This window comes from Trachemys scripta, chromosome 1 (genome assembly GCF_013100865.1).
Source record: "Trachemys scripta elegans isolate TJP31775 chromosome 1, CAS_Tse_1.0, whole genome shotgun sequence".
NCBI classification, from domain to species: Eukaryota; Metazoa; Chordata; order Testudines; family Emydidae; genus Trachemys; species Trachemys scripta.
In genome coordinates, this window is record NC_048298.1 from 113,538,778 (window position 1) to 113,559,965 (window position 21,188).

A 21,188-nucleotide genomic window follows, 5' to 3' on the forward strand; every position below is an offset into this window, starting at 1 on the left:
GATAAATGACATTCCGAATGGTCATTCTATCGACTGTCCACCCTGCGTTGTCTCAGAATGGCTGGTTTACTGCTCTGGACCTTCAGTATACCTACTTCCATGTGGTGATTTTGCCAGGCCACAGAAAATTCTTTCGATTTGTTGTGGCAGTGTCATTTTCAGTACACGCTGCTTCCATTTGACTTGTCTTCTGCCATTTACCAAATGCATGGTCATTGTGATGGCATATTTCATGAAGAAAGGAACCCATATCTTTCTGTATCTGGGTGACTGGTTACTGAGGGGCAGGTTCAAAAAGAAAGTTCTTGCTCACATCGACAGTACTCTGCATTTGCTCAACCATCTGGTTCTCATCCTAAATACTGGAAAGTCAACTTCAGTTGCCGCTCAGAAAATTGAGTTTGTTAGGGCCTTAGTAAATTCTACACGTTCAGGAACATTTCTGCCGACCAGAAGTTTTCAGGCAATTTGCCATCTTTGTCTCAGTCTGCAGTCTCAGCTTTCCACGTCAGTGTCCCAGAAGCTCTTTGTGCATATGTCCACTTGCATGCAGGTAGTCCAATTTGCAAGGTTACACACACACACACACACACACACACACACACTCTCTCTCTCTCTCTCTCTCTCTCTCTCTCAACTCACACTCACACTCACACTCACACACATTCATTCCCTTTTCTGCCCCTTGCCAACCAGGTCTGTTGTCACTGACACATCCCTGATGGGTTGGGGAGCACACCTGGGGTCACTGAAAGTCCAAGGTCTGTGGTGGGAGCAGGAGGCCTCACTGCATATCAACGTGCTGGAGCTTGGGGACACCTACAATGTATGTCATTGTGGATGGACTATTGGGCTCAGTGGTTCACATACTTACTGAAAATACTGACAAGATGTATTATGTGAACAAGCAAGGGGGAGCAGAGCACACATCTCCAGTCTTCTCATACTGTCGGTTCAGCATCCCCATATTGCTTCCTCTCCATCCTGAACTACTCACTCAGAATGATGTTTGCATCCTCTATCCTACACTCAGTTCCCTGCATCTCATGACATGGCTGCTGCATGGCTAAACGAGGAGGAAGAGCGGTGTTCAGCAGCTGTTAAACAGGTACTCCTCAACAGAAGAAAGCCATCTACCAGAATGGGCTATTCATCTAAATGGAAGAAGTTTTCAGTGTGGTCACTGGGCTATGGAATTCAACTGATGCTGGCTTCTATCTAGGACATCTTGGAGTATCTTGCTGCACCTTCAGTGATTGGGACTTGCACTTAGTTCAATGAAAGTGCATCTGGTGGTGATATCAGCCTTTTATTTCCCCACATTCAGAAAAGATCAGTCTTCTCCAATGCCATGGTAGCAAGATTCTTAAAAGGGCTTCATCTCCTTTTTCCGGTCTGAGAGCCAGTTCCTCCGTGGAACTGTAACACTGTCCTAGTGGCTTTAATGTGACCTCTGTTCGAACCCCTGGTATTTTGTTCCTTTTTGGTTTTGTGTCAGTAAACTGCATTCCTGGTAACGATAACATCGCCAAGGAGAGTCTGAGTGCAGTCTCTGATGGCAGAGCCTCCTTATACACAGCTCTCCAAGGTCAGAGTGACTTTACAACCACACCCCAACTTTTTATCTAAAGTGTTTTCACAGTTTCATTTGAAGCAGGCAGTATATTTACCTGTGTTCTTTCCTAAGTCATTCATCTCTGGAGGAGCAGTGTCTCCACACGTTAAATGTCAGGCAATGGCTAGCCTTCTTTCTGGACAGGATTAAACAGTTACGTGCTTTGCCTTGCCTGTTTGTGTCACATGCAGATCGTATGAAGTGTCAGACGATCTCTTCAGATGATCTCCAAATGAATAACCTCCTATATCAAGACTGTATGATCTAGCTTCAGCTATGCCTCCTCCGCGAGTGCAAGTTCATTCTACAAGAGCTCAAGCAACATTAATAGCGTTCCTCGGTGATGTCCCAATATTGGACATTTGCAGGGCTGCTACATGGTCATCCGTACATATGTTTATTAAACCATTATGCCATCATCGCATCTTTCAGGATGCAAGTTTTGGTAGGGCGGCCCTGCCATTTTTGTTTAGATAGACTCCAGCCCTGCCTTCTGGGGGGGTACTGCTAAGTGAGTGAGTGAGTCAGCTAAGTGGAATAATTTGCTGCATCTACTTGAAGAAGAAAGGTAGTTACTGTAACTGTAGTTCTTCAAAATGTGATGCAGAAGTGTATTCCACAACCCCCTCTTCATCTTCTCTGCATTGGAGTCTTGTCTCATGATATTCAGTGTGAAAGGACAGAATGGGGTCGGGGTGGTACTACCTCATATAGCCGGGGAAAGGCTACGGTCACAAGGCAGGAGCATCACCCCTCTGTGGGTACTGCTAGGCAAAATTCTCTGGCTCCAGCGCACTGAGTGCGCACACACCTAAGTGGAGTACACGTTTGCACCACATCTTGAAGAGCCACAGTTACTATAAGTAAACTTTTCTAATTGTTGGTTGCTGCTGTGCACAGTGGAAACATACATTGGAATGCTCTCATTTATTCTTCAGAGCTTTGGTAATTTATGAAGGGAGACCCTCTACTGATGTAAAGTTAAGTGGACTCCCTTATTTCGCACACTAGTGTAAGCTGTTTCAAAAGGATAATTTTGTTCAAGTACTTGATTTTTGCTGGGGGAAAATTGGTTATCAGTTTGGATGGGTAATAGTATTGGACTAGATTTATGCTCTGATTTGTGCCTAATACAATCCCAGTGAAGTCAGTGGGGCCACACAGAATGCAGAATTTGACTCTTTGACGTCAGGAAATACTTCAGTAATATGCGTGTGATATAGTATCAAGGAATTGAATTTAAGTAAAACTTTAGTTGAAAAGTGAAATACACAGAATGGCACCTGTGGAATACTAAAGGTTGTAAAAAGAAACTTCATCCACTTGGCATAGCCCAGCAGAGTTTATATAAGAATCACCACTTGTTGCCATGCAACAGAAGCAGGGTGGGAGTGTAAAGGGGCATTCACCTCTTGAGCACCTCCCAGCAGCTGGGTATGGTACCACAGTCCTTTTCTCACCTCTGGTGCCCCTTGCAGGCTGTCAGCAGACCTTTGTTAGTCTTCAGTGGCTTGGCACTCATTGAGTCTCAAAATCCAAATGAACGCCCTAATAACGTATTGGAGTCCAACAAATAAGCAATCTATTTCCCCTCTCTAGGATTTTCATCCCTAGCTATGGGCACTCAAAATTCAGCTCCTTGTTCAGGCCCACACACTACTCTGGATTCCAACCCCAGGACTCTACACACAGTAGCCACGTACTGCTTACTCCAGTCCCGGCCCTCTTCTTACTGGCGATCTCAGGGCTAGCATCCTCAGGTTCTTCTCCCTCTTCAGTCTGCATGTAAGTTCAGACCGCCATAAACTCTGATACTTTTTGGGCTGCTTTTAGTCAGAGAGAGAACCCTTCTTTGCTCTTCCGGTCCCAGCCAAGAACTGACCTGCTAAGCCCCTGCAGCTTCTTTTACCTCAGCCTTGCTTCGGTAAGGTCTCCCTAAGCAGGCCTGGAGGACCCACCTTCACTGCTTCTGGAACAGGGTGTAGTAGGACCACAAGGCCTCCTGTAGGGAACTGCAAAGGCCAGATACACCCTGTCAGAGGGACCCTCGTATATAAAACTGTACACTAGCTCCCAACCTGTTTTAATGTTTAACAGTGAAAAAAACTTAAACAGTCGCATTTTAAAATATTTTTCTCCATCACAGATGACTATTAAAACAGGTTGGAATGTGATTTATAGTGTAGCGGTGTCTCAAATAACATTTTAGCAAGATGGATGCCTCATCACTAGGCTCAGAAGCTTTGATTAATAGCCCTGCCTACAGTTGAATAAATGGAACATTTCTGCACTCTGCAAATGTTGTGTTCCCTTCATCTTCCACTGTTTTAATGGTGGATTTTTCTCTGTCCTTGTGGTCAGAGGCTGACTAGACATTATGTCATGGCTAGGGAATAGGATTGCCCGTATTGAAAACCTTTGTTAGTTTTCTCTGCTTCCAGAATGGTGCAAAAGGCAGGCTACAGACCTCCATTTGTGACAGTCATCTTGTTTCTAAATTTAAACACTTTCTTCATCCTGTGTCATTTGAAACTTTTATTCTCTCAATGGGCTTCTTTACTCAAGAGAAATACATTTTTTAGACATAGTATTCAATACTCTTGTCTAGAAAAGATTTATTATATTTAATATTATGTCAGCTGGTTAGGATTAATGACAAAGTGGGACTGCCCAGGGTTCACCATGACACAGCTGATACAAAACTAGGTACAACGGTCCAATTATACTTAGTGATTAATGTTAGTTAAACACATATTCCCTAGGAGAATCCAGACCCATGAAGCAGAGTTGGCCACTGCCACCTTCTGCCCACTTTTCACAGGAACTCTGGGGAAGATTGCCAGTTCCAACTATGTTTGGAAGTGTGTCGCACAGAGCTGATTGATCAGTTACCAGATCTGGAACTGGACTGAAAACAGGAAGGAACAGCGGAAGCAATGTGGCTGTTCTACTCATTAGCAAAGCAGAACCTGAGAACAGCATTACTGCTTCTTCTATCCCCTGCAGCTCTTGATTCTCTTAAGTGGCTTCTCAGGTCACAGTGGTCCTGCTGCTAATGTGCTCCCTGCCTCAGACTTGTTGCAAAGAGTGACAGCACTGTTGCATCATTGAGACACTCCCATCCTCCTTCTCCTCCATCACCCCCTCCCCTCCTACAGTCAGCTAGCCAGTTAGCTAGGGTGCCAACAAATATAATACCGTGGCTGTTTGCCTGGGGAAGCAGACAGGTTATGTTCCTTTCCCTGGACAAGGCATGGCCCCTCCACACTCAGACCATTTCTGTAGGTGGAAAATACTATTCCTGCTGTAGCTCCCTGTCCCTGCCCAAGGCTCTCAGCCTGATCCCCAAATATAAATCAGTTGGGACAGACTCTTAAAAGGATCAAGACAAAATAAACAGAAGTCTTGGTCTTACCCCTGAAAATAAACATAAAAAGGAGACATCCTGGCTATAACTCTGACCCCTGCCCAGAGTCCATCAATATCTTACATTAAACATCAACAAGATAGATGGAAGGGTGGGGAACCTAAAGAAGGGAAAGTTAATCCTGATTCTCTTTGATGGGACAATGTCTGTCTCACAAGCCTTGCACTTTCAAAGCCCAAAAAAGGCACAATCACGTCACCCTCCAACTTGTCACCATTCCAGGATTGTAAGAGAGACAAGGCAAAGAATCTTAAAAGGAAGAAAATAATCTTGGTCACTTAGTTAATGGTCTCCAGAGGAAGGGCATCTGTCCCAATTGGATGGAGAAGAAAGAAACTCAAGACAGATACCTTTCAAGGTTATGTTAAATAAACTTTTTTCAGAACTCCAGCTTGAGCAACCAGAAGAACAGGAAGTGACAGACAAAATCCCAGAACAAAAATCTTGCCCTTTAAATTCTAAGGAGGAGCTTTGTGTCCCCATCCATCCATCCATGATTCGGAGATTCAGAAATGCAGAATGAGCATTACCTGGCCAGTCTAGATGACCCAATTGGCAACTCCACAGGTTTTACTTGCTATTGAAGGACAAGCTGGGCTTGAGTTATTCTGCCATAGGTGGAAGCAGCAGCCTCTTCAAACAATGTCCTCAGAGAAGGGTGAGAAAGATAATCCACTCTAAGGCATGATTCTGGACTTGGCCTGAAGGCATCTGTAAAACTCAGAGGAAAGACTATTAAAAATCTTAATTCTGAATTAGACACCGTACTTTTGTCCTGTTAAATAATAATAAAAAAATCTACCAATGCATCCTGTGGGGGAAAATTGACAAAATGTAGTCTGCTGCAGTGGGTGATAAGTGAAAGTCTTGTTTGTCTTCAGACGTGTTTGGAGTATGAGGGAGGAATTAAGACAAAGGGTCCAAGAAGGAAATTCTGAGGTGCAAGCAAATTTTTTCCCCTTCTTTATCTTGTTGCCCACAGAAGAAAATAGATGAAACACCAATTGAAAGTGAAAAACTATTTTTAAACAGGATCAAAATGAATTTCTTAATTTGTTCTTGAGAGGTACTGCTGAACTTGCATCTGCTGGGCTGAGAAAAAAATGGTGCAAGTTTTTTAAACTGCTAACATATCTCTTTTTAACTTGTCAACACCTAACGTGAGATCTCAATACTACTTTTCTTCTAAATTAAGGAACTGGAAAGAGCATGGAGGGAGTATGACAAATTAGAATATGATGTAACAATTACAAGGAACCATATGCAGGAGCAGCTGGACCGACTTGGGGAAGTTCAGGTATAGAAGAATTGTAATATGATTTTAAATCTGTTTTAAAATACAAAGTTAAAATAAACAACCTCTTTATTTCATGCCTTTTTGATTCTTCCTGAAAGATCAATAAAAGGAAGAGGAGGGGAAAATGAGATTGTCCTTTGCTGCTTTTTTGGTATTATTTTTTTATTATTATTTGTATTACTGTAATGGCCAAAATGGTAGTTTGGGTTTTTTTGCTTTTCTGGGGAGAAGGGGGGGGGGAATATTATGGATTTCATTTTTGCCCTGTTTTATTACTTTGGAAATATGAGGCATATCATGTCTAGTCTTCCTTATTTTTTCTTAATATGCCCTTGAAGGAGCCACAGAAATGGAAATGTTTCAAGTCTTAATTGGAGGAGCAGATGTGTTAAATTTGTAACACAGAAATTCTTCTTCCTAAGTGACTATCAAGCAGCTGAGTTAAATCAGTGGTAGCAAAGCCAAGCAAAAAATAGTTGAACAGTCTGAATAAAAATTCCTTCTTCTCTTAATTAGGTTTTACACTTTGGTACTCTGCATGTCTACCTTGGTATTCCTGGAAGACACTGTAGGTACCTAGCATGATGACAAGTCTTAAATTTCTAATACAATAAGTCAGTGGTTCCCAAACTTGTTCCGCCTCTTTTTTGCAGGGAAAGCCCCTGGCGGGCCGGGCCGGTTTGTGTACCTGCCGCGTCCACAGGTTCGACCAATCGCGGCTCCCAGTGGCCGCGGTTCGCTGCTTGGCCTGGAGCAGCAAACCACAGCCACTGGGAGCCGCAATCAGCCGAACCTGCGGACGCGGCAGGTACAGAAACCGGTCCGGCCCACCGGGGCTTTCCCTGCAGAAGCGGCGGAACAAGTTTGGGAACCACTGCAATAAGTTGGGGGGGAGGGGAGAGGGAGTGTAGGGAACCCTGTGCAGAGGAGCGCCACAAGCCATGCATGCTACAGATTGGCTTTCCACACACAACCATGGAAGGGATATTGCATAGAGTGGCAGGAGTAGGGAAATAAGTACACAGCAGACCCATTGGCACAAATTTTGAATGGTTATGGGGGCACACATTGGCCCATAGTTTATTCATCAGTGTAGAATAGTTCATTCAGGACAGAGACAAACTCAATTCCACACTGTCAGTCATGCTGCTTTCATGTTGATTGGATCCACCTACGAGTCTGTACTGATGGTATTCTCTTTTGGCCAATGCAAAACATACAAACAGCTCAACATATGAAGAATCATTCCACAGAGCAGAGCTGTGGTAATGTGTACAGTGGTGAATTCCCTTGTTTCCATTCTCCTTTGTAGATTGAGACATTGTGGCCTCCTGTGTCACTAGTGAAATGCTCTACTGTCAAATTGCTTAATTTTCATTTTGGAAGATGAGATTTGCAAAGCTGCTGAATCAAGCAGCTGTAATGTGTGAAAGTCAATTGTTGTGATGGTGGCTACTTCACTAACCACCCTGGAGAGGATACACGAACCTCCAGATAGTATGAACATTGTATCAGTGTGGATGGGGAGTGTCCATTATCAGATTGCTTCCTAAATCCTGGTTCCTTTCACTAAGGAGAGAAATTTGTGTACTGTCTACAGACAGTAAAATCGTTTGTTCTTCCACCATATTATACGTGCTGTCCCATGTCTCTTTACCGGCAGACTGAGTCAGCAGGTATACAGCGTGCTCAGATTCAGAAGGAACTTTGGAGAATTCAAGATGTCATGGAAGGTTTGAGTAAACATAAACAACAAAGAAGTTCTACAGAGGCAGGTAAATGGGCCTCTTTTATTAAACCACATTGTACTTCTAGGAAATAAACTTTAATTGCTTTTTTGCTTGACTGAAAACTCTTTGATATCATAGTTGCTGGAAACAAGTGTAACTGAAATTATTTACCAGTTGAAATTAGAGTGTTTAAGCCTTTCGGTCAATACAGAGGCGCCAGGCTTTTGTTCTAGTTCATAAATAGTTATTTATTGTAAACCGATTTTCATGTTTTTTTAAACAGGTACCATGGGATCAAAGTCTTTTTCAGCTATTAAGTGTAAAAATGAGGTATGATTTTAGTAGTTTTATATTTCAGCATCAATGAATTTCTGAATTAAAAATTATTGGCTGACTAAAATTATTTCTGAACTCTTCTAATGGTATCAGAAATGTGTATTCAGTATATTTAAATTGGCAGATCCGTTACTGAATTATTGGATTACTTTTGAAGGTTAAAGTCCCATATAGTAATTCTAAATTTTTCATTTCTTCTGTGACTTCATATTCTTACCAATTCATGATTCTGTGTCCCCATTCCTCACCCTTTTTTGTTCCCAGGCCTCTACCCCAAAAGTGTAAATCCTGATTTTTTTCCCCACACACACACATCATGGAGAGAACAATTATATTGTTTTACATCTCTCTTCATATAGAAAGCCTGGTTCGCAGATGTGCCGAGCACCCCAACAACAGATTAAATCGATGGCAGCTCCAAGTGTTCAACCCATCTGGAAATCAGGCCCATAATGTCTAGAAATCATAGCTTTAAAGGGACACTGTCAGCGTTGTGTTACACCCAATATTTAAGCTTGGTTTATAAAGGTTATAGAAAATCTAATATGCACCAAAATCTTTTAATAATATTGAATTTCAATTAAAACGGTGGGGTAACAAAATCAGTATGCTTAGTCACAAGAGAAGCATGTCCGTGCATGAGAGGCAGAAAGTACAACAGATAGAAATGAAAGCATAACTAGCTGAGTGAGATGCAGAAAGTAAATGGTGAAAATGAGATTTAAAAGAGAAGTATTTCAATCTCTGAATCTAGATGGTGTTAGTAAAACAATGTTGCTTGTTAATATATCTTTTTAGTATGACAGTGTCCCTTTAATTCCAAAACACAAAGCTTGTATAGCTACAGTAATATACTTTGTAAAAGTTATAAATAATTGTAAAAGGTGTGCATATCTAAATAAGGTGACTATTCTACAATCTTTAGGAAGAGGAAGTAGTCCCACCTCGTCCTCCACTCCCTCGGTCCTATGACTTTACAGAGCATCCTCCCATAATCCCCTCTCTGCCCAGTGATAGCAGCTCCTTGCTCTGTTATAGTAGGGGCCCAGTACATCTGCTGGAAGAAAAGAAGATTCACCAAGTTCAAGGATATCAGAGAAATGGATCTTACTGTGTAAGTGGCTAAAATTGCCACAATGTACGTCAAGCATTTCCCCCCATCCACTGCACAGTCACTTTTATTTTGACATCTGGCTACTTTTGTGCTGTGTAATTTGTTTTTGGCTAATTAGTTTTATTTCTAGCTGCATCATTTGCATCTGACATTTTTTCATCAGATATACCATGCTTATAAACGTGTTTTAAGAATCAAACATCAAAACAAGACTCTCACGGTGATTCGATACATTTTAATCACTTTTTTTCAAAATCAGGTTTTTCTGAACTCTTGTTATACTACACAAACCCCAGTCCTGGCAATCATGTATCTGTTGAAGCCTTTTATAGTTAGTGAAACTAGTTCTGTCTTTGTTTCTTGGGGTCAGTGTTGTATAATAACGGTAAACTTTCTCCTTCACATCAGCCAGACTCAGTTTATATAACTTTTGAAAGTCGGTGGCAGTTTGTTTCATGTTAATTGCAAAATGAATATCGCTACACCAGCCCCTGAACAATGGAGCATTGGCTTACAAAAATAACATATTTAAATGAGAGCAAAATCAGCCGCAAGATTACATTGTTTGATTCTTAAGATACTAACATTTAAATGATAAATCAGTGTTCGTTACCTTTTACTATTATCATCTTCTAGGGTCCAGATTATAGACTTTATAAGAGTGAGCCAGAGTTAACAACAGTGGCAGAAGTTGATGAATCTAATGGTGAAGAAAAGACAGAACTAGTTTCAGAGTCAGAAACTTCTACAACTAAAGGTTAGTGCCAAGCATGTTGATTTCCAGCCTGTTTTTCAGTCTTTCACAAGGAGTACAGAATATTATAAGTGCCTTGTAGAAACTGTTATTTTGTGTGTGTGTGTGTGTGTGTGTGTATTTGTGTGTGTGTGTGTATAATATTTATTTCACAAATAGCGTGTCTATTGCTTGATGCAAATGAAACAGCTCCCACAATAAAATGCTTTAGTTATACAACAAGAGGATTTCAGTCAATCAAACCACAGAGAAATGAAACATTACACTTAACAACAACCCTGAAATCCTTATTGACACTGTCAAATCATATCATTCATGTCCCACACACATCACTCCCTTGAACAATTACCCATTTTCTGTCCTTGCCCTTATGTGTTTTTTTAGTCCAACTCGCAACAGTATGTTTTAGAATGTCCAAAAAGGCAGCATCACAGAATTCTCAGTCTCTCTCAAGACAAGGAAATAATGTGTTTTGGTTTTTTTTTAATCTTGTAATTGTTGAATTGCCCTCTGTCTTGTGATACAGTAGAATTAATGTTATTGCCCTTGGAATATACTCATAATAAAGGTCTGTGCTGTTGCTGAATGCCTCAGTTTCTCTTCTTCATATAGTCCCCATAAAAGCTATTAATTACTTGGTAGATTCCTTCACCGTGAACACTCACTTAAGGAATCGAATACTTCTTGTTAAAACATGTAAAATAGCTTTTTAAAAGTTGTGTTTGGAAAAGGCAGTTGTCAAAATCCCCTCACTTTAACAATATGTGCTGCACCCCCATTAGCCAAATTGAAAGAACATTCAAGAATGATGTCTTAAAATCAGCCTCTTTCCACCCCTTTAGTACCTGCAATGTTCAGTGCCAGTCAGGTCACTTGGCTTCTGTTCTGATGTGATGACTCAGCATGCACATGAGATGCTGGTGTTATGGGACTTGGCTGAATGTGGTCTAAAGGGATTTCATTAGTTAACTTGTAGTTTTATGTTGTATAGTTTTGAAGAGTTGAAAATGCATTTAATCCCTGTGGATTACCTCACTCACCTTATCGCTCATAAATAATTTTGTCTGTCTGAGAAAACAGGCCTCACTTAAGAAAAGCAGATAATAAGCTGCCTATCTTATATAGATGGCACTTAAAAAAAAATAGCTGCAACCTCAGTGTGGCAAATGAATGGGAGATTCTTCTTCTTACCAGTAGATTGAGATAATTTTATTGTAGCTCTTACTGTTTATTCCACCCAATGAGCACTTAGTCTTCTAATGCACTTAATTTAGTCTAGTTCTCTTTACTCAAAAAATCCCACTGGCATGAGGGAGAATATAAGCAGTCAGTTTTTCTTAATTGTCTACATGCAGTAACAACATATTGCTTATACTTGTATTTGTATTGTTTCAGTTAACCTTTCCATACCTTCGTATCCCAAACAATTTCAGCAGAGCTGAACTTAAAAATCACACATCTAAAATTGTATTTTTACAATTTTAACAAACCACATCTAAGGGCTTGTCTACATGATGGTGTAACACACACTAAGTGTGATTTCTATAGTGCACTAAGGTGTTATACATTAATTGGTCCATATAGACCCTGCTTGTGGGATCGAAAGGTTTACAGTGCGCTTTAACCCAGCACTATGTTAAAGCACACTGGGAACCTTTAGTGCACATCAGCAGGGTCTGACGAACTAATTAATGTGCAACACCTTAGTGTGTTTTAGAAATCCTGTCACAGTAGTGTGTATAGCCTTAACATGTAGACCAGCCATAAGATGACTATAGCCACATGTAGTGGTTGCTACTGCAATAAAATAATAAGAGATTGGAAGGGAACATTTTATTTCATTTTTTATTTGTTTGTTTTGTGCACTTTACAGCACTAGTTATTTTTAATGTTTCCCTCTGTCAATTATTTTCCTTTCATTTGTCCTTCGCCCTCCCGGAAAGAAAAAACATTTTAAAAATAGGAATTTGTGATTGTAAAACTCTAGAAATTGGAGACCAGTGACCTGCAAAGGAGAAGAAAAATAGGCTTGTGCCCTTTCTTTTACTGTTTTGATGACTAAAGAAGGCCTGAAGGGTTTATTGAAATGCGTTTGTGTTGGTCAGATGCTCAGCATTCCTTGTGCAGTACAAGTTCAGGTCCTATCTAGTCTATTTTGTTTTAAAAAAGAAAAAATGTCCATGACTAATTAATATTTTGGATAAAGGAAGCTTTAGTTAAAGATGCATCCACCCACCTCTCCAATTATGACAGTAGCAATCTGCTGAGATCTACCAGAGTTCTTCTAGCCAAACCAAAGACCACAGCTGACATTCCAGATATTTTCAAGGGAAAAAAACTTGCAAAGGGACAAAAAATTGTGAAAGCCCAAACAAATCTTTTGGGTTTTCTTTATGTATCATGAAGAAGCAAAACAGAAGCAAGCCTAATTTTTAAACAAATCCTTTGCTGGTCACATTTAACATACTGGTTAAATACTGACTAGATTTCAGTTTGACTGGTTTATTTACATAAAAAAAAATGCAGATATACTAGTTAGGCATCATGACTTATGGTAAATACAAGAGTGGTAGCCTATCAATTAATGACTTCACATCCTAACATGTTTTCATTGGAAAACAATACAGTATTGTATGTGCCATTTTGCATAACACTTAAGACGCTGTTTTATTACTTTATAGGTTCACATTTTCCTGTTGGAGTTGTCCCTCCCAGAACCAAATCACCAACTCCAGAATCGTCAACAATAGCCTCTTATGTCACTTTAAGGAAAAACAAGAAGATAGATCTAAGAATGGTATTTAAAAATAATTTGCAAGCATCGAGATTTACAACAGTGTATTTGTTTTCCAAGTTTAATTTCTGGATCTTTAGTTACTTTAAAAGCTTTATCTTTCATTTATTTTAAAACATCCCACTGGCTTAAAAAGTACAATAAAATGTATTACCTTAGTGCATTCAGTTCATAAGTAAGGAATGACAGCATTTTAAAATTCACTTATGCCAGAACCCCCATAGACTTCATTACATTTGAATTGGTAAAGTGCTAAATGTTTGTGATAAAAGCTACTGAATAATTGAGGACTTAAAATCAGGCTCTTTGATTTTTCTAGTGGTCGCCAGTATTATTGCTAAACTAGTTTTGAATCTATTGCCAGTGGGTCATCCCCAATACTGAATTAAAAGTACATAAAGTCCTGCCTTTTAGGCTTGGGTTTTCAAAGTGCCTTTCTTGTTGTGGGGCAAAGGGACAGCATATTATTAACCTGTGTTGGTAAATAGTTTATTTTTGGGTTGAGAAAATAAATTTTTTTGAGACATCTGAAATGATCAGAACAGTTGAGAATACAGTGCATAGTACTGAACCTCTTGTGATTTTCAGATGAGATGTCAGGTAGTGTGGAATAAAGGAAGAAGACAAAATGACTAAGATAGGAAAAGGGAGCAGAGAATAGAGAAGACAGAAGGGAAAACTGACAGAGGATTTTAGGAATGAGGATGGAGGCAGAAGCAAGACAATAACAAGTGTGAGTTCAGAGAAGAGATTACTACCACTTTTGAAAAGACAGTATCCAGACTTTTTGTGCATGTTTGGGAAATCAGAGTCCACGACGACAACCGTACTCTAGTCTTCAACCTTGTCTGTAGTATGAACATTTTCTATTACTACTTAATACAGTTTAACTGTAATCATAGAACAAGGTGAACCAAGTCCAGAACCATTCTGAAAACAGCTTAAAACCTTTAAATGCAGTTGCAGAAATGGTGCTGAACATAGTTTGTCTTGGTCTATGCTTGCAGTTAAATTGTGTCCTGCTGTACCCATTCATAGAGTTTAAGGCCAGACGGGATAATTAGATTATCTCATCTGACCTACTGTATATCTCAGGCCATTAAATTTGAGCTACCCCTGTACTGAGCCCAATAACTTGTGTTTGGCTAAAGCTTATCTTCCAGAAAGATATCTTGTCTTGATCTGAAGGCTTCAAGAGATGGAGAGTACGCCAGTTCCCTTGGTAGTTTGTTCCAATGTTTAATCACCCTCGCTGTTGAAAACTTTTGCCTAATTACTAATTTGAATTTGTCTGGGTTCAGCTACCAGGGGTGGCTTTTGTTTTGTCTTTCTCTGCTGGATTAAAGAGCCCTTTAGTGCTCAGTTTCTCACGGTGAGTACATATACATTGTAATCAAGTCATCTGTCCATCTTCCTTTTGATAAGGTAAACAGATTGAGATCTAAATGTCTCACTGTAAGGCATTTCCCCCTCCCCACCCCCAGCTTTTGAATAATTTTTTGTGGCTCTTTTCTTTACCACCTCCAGTCTTTCAACTTTTTTTTAAAATGTGGACATCAGAACTGTATGCAGTATTCTAGTAGTCTCATCAAGGCTATGTATAGAGGTAAAAACACCACCCTACTCCTACTTACTCCCCATCCCTCTAGGTGTATACGTCCAAGGATCACGTTAGTCCTTTTTTGCCACATTGTTGCTCTAGAAGCTCAGACTGAGTTGCTTGTCCACTGCTCAACATGAGTTCCCAATGTGATGCTGTGGAGAAAAAGGCTAATGTGTTGCTGACACCTGTTGTCAGCAATGGGTAATTTTTCTAGTATAGACAAAAGTTACTGATACTTTTTAGCTCATTTGACAGCAGATTAGCAACTACGGTGTTGGTATATTTTAGGAATAAATTAGGTGTGAGGAAACAACATATGGATGCCAAATGTATGATGGTTCTTCGAGGAATGTCCCCGTAGGTGCTCCACTTTAGGTGTTCATGCGCCCTGTGCTTATAATCGGAGATTTGTGGTAGCAGTGCCTAGTTTGGTTGTGCACGCGTCATCACCGTCTCACACTGCTCCAGGCAGTTACATAGTACTGTGCAACCAACTGTCCCTCAGTTCCTTCTCTACTGCCTTTTGCCTTGAGTCAGAGCGATTAGCAGTGCCCTCACTTACCTTTAAATAAGATATATTTTATAGTATACTTAGTAATTAGTTTATCATTGTTACTCTTTATGCTTATTTTATTTAAAAAAAAAAGTCTCCCTTATTCCCCTCAGTAGGAAAATTAAGTTTAGGCTTCCCTAGAGTTACTGCTCCCTTCTTATTTGGGACAGAACCTCTCCACGTGCCCGGATTGCCGAGATTCAAACACTGCCTGACTTGCAGACTGTCAATCCCTATCTCTGATAGACATGCACAGTGTGTCTGCTGTCTTGGCAAGACACACATTCCTCAAAAGTGTCCACATTGCTGTGATCTCATGGCCAGAACAAGAAAAGTTATGGATCTTCAACTTAAGCTCCTTATGATGGAGAAATCTCTGATACCGGCCTCAAACTCTGAGTCGAGGACCCCTCTGGACCGACAGTCGCCATCATCAGCCCCTAGAAAGAGACTTTACCTAAGAAGTTACTAAAAAGCAGGCTCAAACTTCATCACAACTGGAATTAGCTACGAAAAAGCGATCCCCTACCTCCAAGACTACCTCGGTACCGATGGCACTGAGCCAAGACCGTCCAGTACCACAAGTTTTCAGAGAGCCAAAGACCCTAAGTGGGCAAGCTCAAACAGAGGCTCACAGGGCAAAGTGAAACCCTCCACCTCGGTACCCACAGAGCTGAAAAGGCGCTCCACACCACCTGCGGTACTTACACAGCAGAGCACAAGATCCTTGGCACTGGCAGCTACTACTCACACTCTCGTACCACCAGCAATGCCAACATTGATACTGATGCTCACGGTACCACACCAATTCCTGAAACATACAGACCTTCTGGTCTCCTCAACACTGGAATCTCCGCTACTCGGTACCGATGGTATCCATCTCGATTGGTACCAAGCTGGCTGACCACTCCACCTAGGTCAGCTCCCCCTCACTCTAGTGATGATGATGACGAGGATGAAGGGGTGATGCATACAACTCATCACTCCTCACCCAAACTTGGACCAACCCACCGACCAGAGTACCACTCATCCTCAGAGGCACATCGCTGGTATGGACACCTGTGGGCACAAACACACGCCATGCCATTCCCACCAAACTGGCCCAGTTGGGATCAGTGGACAGTATACAGGGCCCAACATCATAGCCCACCAAGATCAAGAGCACCATGGTCACCTATCCCAGCAGCATCAAAAACACAAGAGGGGGTGACTGAGGAAACCTCAGACCAGGAAGCATTACCAAGAGTGAACCTGTCTTCTTCATCATCAGATGGAAGTATAATGCCCCCACCACAGGGGATGACTTCAAGCAATTCCAGGAACTCTTCAAAAGGTGGCATAGACCTTGGGCATATCACTAGAAGAGGTACCTGAATCACAGCATAAACTACTAGACATACTTCAAACATCTACCTCGGCAAAGGTAGCATTTCTGATCAACGATGCTATTATGGAGCCTGCCAAAACCATCTGGCAGACACCAGCAACAGCACCCCCATCATGCATAAGATCAGTCAAGAAATACCGTGTGCCATCTAAAGGAGTTGAATTCTTATTTAAACACCCCATACCAAACTCACTAGCAGTGGAAGCAGTAAATGGCTAAAACAACCCGTATGACAGAGATTGGAATAAGTTAGATCTCTTCAGCCACAAGGTGTATTCATTTGCAACACTGCAGTTTCGCATAGCTAATTACGAGGCCCTACTGTCCAAATATACATAAATTTTTTTTGAAAATTTCAGAATTTATTGAAGAGAAAAAAGAACAGTTAAAACTAATATCGCCAAAGGTCATCTCATTGTCAGGACAGCGCTGCAGGCCTTTCTTGACTCCACAGACATGGACGTATGCTCCATCACAATATCTGTGGTAATGCGCCATGCATCATGGCTTCATCTCTCGGGGTTCCCCAGGGAGATCCAGTCAACAGACGAGGATCTGCCGTTTTAAGGCCCAAAGTTATTCACTGCCAAAACAGACGAGTCACTCCATACCCTTAAGGACTGAAGGGCAACATTAAAATCCCTGGGCATTTATACACCTGCAAATAAAAAGAAATGGCTGGTATTCTACCCAGAGATTCTGCTTGCCGTCGTACATGCAACTGCACAGGCAATATGACCAACGCTGCAAACAAAGACAAATCAGATGTCGACAAAACCAAAACGAACCTTCGACATCCCAGCAATCTACCTCGAGACAGCAATTTTGAAGGTGTGGTCAAGGACATGAGACAACCACATGCTCTAACACTGGAAACTGAGACTATCTCCCGAACATTCTGAGATCACCTGTCACCAAGTACCAAGTCTGGAACACCATCACTACAAATAAATGGGTTTTTAGAAATTATCCAACAGGATTATTCCATCCCACCTACCCACCCCCCTTCCCTGGTCCTCTTCAGTGACCACTCTCATGAAAGTACCTTCCACAACAGGAAATAAACCACCTCATACACCTAGATGCAGTGGAACCATTACCAATGCAGCACAGGGGGAAAGGTTTTTACTCTCACTATTTTCTAACCCAGAAAAAGATGGGCGGGTGGAGACCCATTCTGGATCTAAGAAAACTCAAGTTCATAAAAACACAATGTTTCAAAGTGCTGACACTTAACAACTATAATTCCAGCATTAGAGAAGGGGGACTGGCTCTTAGCCCTCGACCTGCAAGATGCATATTTTCACTTTACCATCCATCCATCACACAGAAGATTCCTAAGGTTCACCCTGGGAAAACGACGTTTCCAATACAAAGTATTATCTTTCAGCTTGTCAACTGCCCCAAGGATTTTCTCCAAAGTTTTAGCACTGGTGGCAGCGCACCTCTGCAGACAGTCATGATATTTCCATATCTGGATGACTGCCTCATAAGGGCACCAACATAACATGAAGCAATAAGTGTCACACAGAATACGATAATCCTTTTCACAAACTTAGGATTACAATTAAACCTGCTTTAAAAGTCAACATTGATTCCTGTCCAGAAACTGGAATTCATCGGAGCTTGTCTTGACTGTTCAACCACGACAGCAACACTACCTCAGCAACGCTTCATCACACTCGTCAACTTAATTTCGACAGTGACGGACAGTCCACAAACATCTGCCAGAACATGCTTACAACTACTTGGACAGGTCAGCAACGTCATTTGTCGTCAAACACGTCAGACTTCACATGAGATCCCTGCAGGTTGGCCTTAAACAGCGTACACACCTCACAGACACAGCCTACACAGACATCTCACAATGCCAAACAAGGTAAAGGACTCATTTAAGATGGTGGACACAATCAAAGAAAGTCTGTACAGGAGTCCCATTTCTACAAAGGACTCCAACAATGACAGTCACCACGGATGCCTTCCTAATAGTCTGGGGAATGCATTTACTCAACAACATACTACAAGGTCAATGGTCCCAATCAGAGTCCAGAATGCACAGAAATTTGTTGGAACTAAGAGCAATTCGCAACACATGCAACCACTTTCTATCACAAACAAAAAACCAAAGCCATCAGGATGCACAGACATCGTACCGTACATGTTTTACATAAATCACCAAGGGGGGTGCACAATCACACTCCCTGTGCACAGAGGTGATACTGCTCTGGAACTGATGCATCAGTCACAACATTGACACATCAGAATCCTACCTTCCAGGATGTCAAAACACAACAGAAGATGCACTAAGCAGAGATTTCTCACAAAATCGTGAGTGGGAAATGGACCCTGGAGTTCTACATATGATATTCAGACTATGGGGATTCTCTACCATAGACCTCTTTGCAAAAGCACAGAACACCAAGTGCCCACAATATTGCTCCAGAGCCGTATTGGGACCCTGTTCCCTAGGCAACACTCTCCTCTTCAAATGGGATGCACCGTTAATGTATGCATTCCCCAATCACTCTCTTAACCTGGGTCATACACAAGATCAAGAGGGACAAATCCAAAGTCGTCCTAATAGCACCTACATGGCCAGACAGACATGGTTCCCATACCTGCTAAAGATGGTGGTACGCTAACCTTGAAACCTTCCCCAATACCTCACCTCCTTGCACAAGATGTGAGACACATCTACCATCCCAGCCTCTCAATACTCCACCTCAGGGCCTGGCTACTCCATGGCTGAGAGGAATTGAAATGGCCTGTTTGGAGGAAGTAAAAAACATATTACTGAATTGCTGTAGAACAAATACAAGAAAGACACATGTCCATAAGTGGAAATGGTTCAACATTTAGTGCCAAGATGAGTAGATCTTACCAACATCCTCCCACTTAACAAGGGTACTGGATTACATATTAGAACTAAAAACACTGGGTTCTTCATAAGCTCTGTCAAGGTACACTTGGCCGCTATCACAGCTTTCTATGATAAGGTGAACGAGGTCAGCATATTTGCCTACCTAACAACTAAACGTTTCCTCAAGAGCATTGAGAACACCTACCTCAAAATAAGGAACCCCCTCCTATGTGTGACCTCAACCTCGTCTTATGCAGATTTATGGGAAAATCATTTGAGCTGCTTGCCACATGCTCGCTACTCCACCTATCTATGAAGGTGGCTTTCCTCATCACCATCATGTCTGCCAGATGGGTGAGGGAACTAGATGCCCTAATGCATGCGCGCGCACACACACACACCCCATACACAACTTTCTTTAAAGACAGTGTTGCCTTAAGGCCAAACCCCAAATTACTACCCAAGATTGCATCCCTCTTTCATTTGAACCAACCCATTTACTTACCTATGTTTTTTCCAAAACCAGATGCAGATGAAAAAGAGGAACCACACACTGGACGTTCAAAGAGCATTAGCGTTCTACATTGAAAGAACAAAAACATTTAGAAAATCATCGAGACTATTTGTCTCTGTAACAGAATGTTCAACAGGGGAAACCATCTCAAAGCAGAGACTATCCAAGTGGATATTGGGATCCGTCCACCTTTGTTATCAAATGCTTCATTTACAAGCCCCAGTGGGAATCTGCACACACTCTACCAGAGCACTTTCAGCACCCATAGCGTTTCTCAACAATTATCATTATCAACATTTGCAGAGCAGCAGCTTGGGCATCAGTCCACACATTCACAAAGCATTATGCTATAGAGCAACAATCATAATCGGATGCTCAATTTGGACTCACGGTTTTATCCACCATCAATAACGCAAATCCGAAGCCCTTCCGCTGAGGGGCAATGCTCAACACTCACAAAAGTGGAGCCCCCACAGGGCTATCCTCAAAGAAGAAGAGAGGGTTGTACAGTAACTGAGCTTCTTTGAGATGGTTGTCCCTGTGGGTGTTCACTACCCTTCCTCCTCCCCTCTACTTCAGAGTTTCATGTAGATTCTCTGCGGTAGAGAAGGAATCGAGGGATGGTTGGTCACGCAGTACTACGTAACCCCCTGGAGCGGTGTGAGATAGCAACGTTGCATGCACAACCCAACTAGGCACTGCTACCACAAATCTCCAATTATAAGCGCAGGGCGCATAAACACCTAAAGTGGAGCACCCACAGGGACAACCATCTCAAAGAACCTGTGACTGCACAAGGTGAGTAATCCTCACTTTGACTGGACCAAAAAGACACAGTAGTCCATCATGAGGTGTGTGATATGTAAAAGATAATCATTCCTAATAGAAATAGAATTTGGTAACAGCATATAATTTTGCAGGGATTCTCTCCCTCAAGAAACAGTAACTGTGTTTTCAGGTCTTGTAATAAACGACCTCATAACCTTGTGGGTTTTCTAGCAAATTTTTCCTGGAAATTCAGTGCTCAGGAAAGTGAAAAATAGTAATAACTGGATTCACATCTAATCCAGGGTGTGCTGTGTAAGACGCTGCAGTAGAGTCCTGACTTGCTGCACCATGCATATATAAGTCGTGGGCCACTCCTGCATAAAGCCTTATATTTATGTCAAGCTGTGGGGCAATTTTATGATGTGGATTTGGAACT

At 41.5% G+C, this 21,188-nt stretch overlaps 1 protein-coding gene across 13 annotated transcripts in view; it reads left to right on the forward strand.

Moving 5' to 3' along the window:
- Positions 1-21,188, forward strand: part of PLEKHA5 (pleckstrin homology domain containing A5) — a 264,911-nt gene that overhangs the window by 225,073 nt on the left and 18,650 nt on the right. For 9 of the 13 annotated variants that reach the window (XM_034782050.1, XM_034782059.1, XM_034782067.1 and 6 more), the window contains 6 exons: positions 6,238-6,339; positions 8,003-8,114; positions 8,353-8,399; positions 9,331-9,519; positions 10,156-10,276; positions 12,955-13,070. In XM_034782050.1, the coding sequence (XP_034637941.1) occupies positions 6,238-6,339; positions 8,003-8,114; positions 8,353-8,399; positions 9,331-9,519; positions 10,156-10,276; positions 12,955-13,070 (687 nt within the window). Of the gene's footprint in view, positions 1-6,237; positions 6,340-8,002; positions 8,115-8,352; positions 8,400-9,330; positions 9,520-10,155; positions 10,277-12,954; positions 13,071-13,655; positions 18,520-21,188 lie in introns of those variants that run through there. The other 4 variants (XM_034782085.1, XM_034782111.1, XM_034782135.1 and 1 more) reach the window with 2 other exon arrangements.